The following is a 1,180-nucleotide window of genomic DNA, read 5'->3' on the forward strand; positions in this document are numbered from 1 at the left end:
TGTATGCAGAAAACGGTTTATACAAGAATGCTTTTTTTTAATAGCCCCAATATGGAAACAACCCAAACGTCCATTAACAAGTGAATGGATAAACAAATTCTGATATATCCATCGCATGGAATACTATTCAGGAATTAAAAGGAACTATGGACACACACAAAGACATGGCTGAACCTCAAAACATCATGCCAAACAACCACAAAAAAAAAAAAGATACAAAAGACTATACTGTGCAATTTATATGAAATTCTAGACCAGGCAAAACTAATCCACAGTGATGGGAAAACATCAGTGGTTGCCTGGGGCTGGGTACAGGGAAGGGGACTAAAATGCAAAGCAGTAGGAAGTTAAGTTTTGGAGACAACATAAATTTTCTGTACCTTGATTGTGGCAGTGGGTATAAATATTTGTCAAAATCACAGAACTATACCCTGATAATGTGTACATTTGATTTTCTGTAAATTATAACTCAATAAGTTTGATTTTTTTTTTTTACGACAAAATATCAGCCCATCTTTTGTCTTAGATTCAACAGACACAAAAGCACTTTGTCGGTATGCTATTAACGTTTCTAAATGCTCTACTCTAAATTTCTGTACTTAGTTCTTCCTCTCCCACGGATAACGAACAATTAATTCGCAAACGAGCTGTGGTCTGGGACCCACATTTTGAGAAGCACCGCCATACCCCACTTTGTCAACTACTCAGGTTCTCTGATAGACAGACATACCTGCAGTCTTGCCTTCCAAACCTAAGTTGGAAATCTGGGAGGCGAGGAAGGAGAGGCTCGGGACAGAGCCCCGGGTCACTGGGTCTTGAATATGGGCTTGCGCGGCAGCCTCAGCACCCGGTATGTGTTGAGGCCCGGCACGTCAAATCCTGGGGACAGCCCACGGTGGTCCAAGGGGTAGAAGTTGACCAGCTGCCCGTGCTGGGCCTCCAGGGAGAGCCAGGCGTCGCCGAGCGGCAGCACGCACGGGAACTCCCGGGCCACGTGCAGCTGGAAGACGCGGCCGCGCAGGTGGCGCAGCGACAACGTACGGAACGCAGGGGGCACCAGCGCCTCGACGCGGGGCCCGAACTGGCGCCGGCCCGGCACGCACCTCGTAGAAGGTCAGGTTGGCGAAGGTGAAGTAGCCGGTGAAGGGGTGCGCGCTGGGCGGCGGGGCGGGGCTGAGCT

At 48.6% G+C, this 1,180-nt stretch overlaps 1 protein-coding gene across 1 annotated transcript in view; it reads right to left on the reverse strand.

The window, feature by feature from the left end:
• Positions 1-805: 805 nt before the first annotated feature.
• Positions 806-1,180, reverse strand: part of LACTBL1 (lactamase beta like 1) — a 13,819-nt gene continuing 13,444 nt past the window's right edge. Inside the window, exon 7 of the mRNA XM_011357552.1 lies at positions 806-1,063. Within this exon, the coding sequence (XP_011355854.1) occupies positions 806-1,063 (258 nt within the window). The remainder of the gene's footprint in view (positions 1,064-1,180) is intronic.

Source organism: Pteropus vampyrus, unplaced genomic scaffold (genome assembly GCF_000151845.1).
Source record: "Pteropus vampyrus isolate Shadow unplaced genomic scaffold, Pvam_2.0 Scaffold36, whole genome shotgun sequence".
NCBI lineage: Eukaryota > Metazoa > Chordata > Mammalia > Chiroptera > Pteropodidae > Pteropus > Pteropus vampyrus.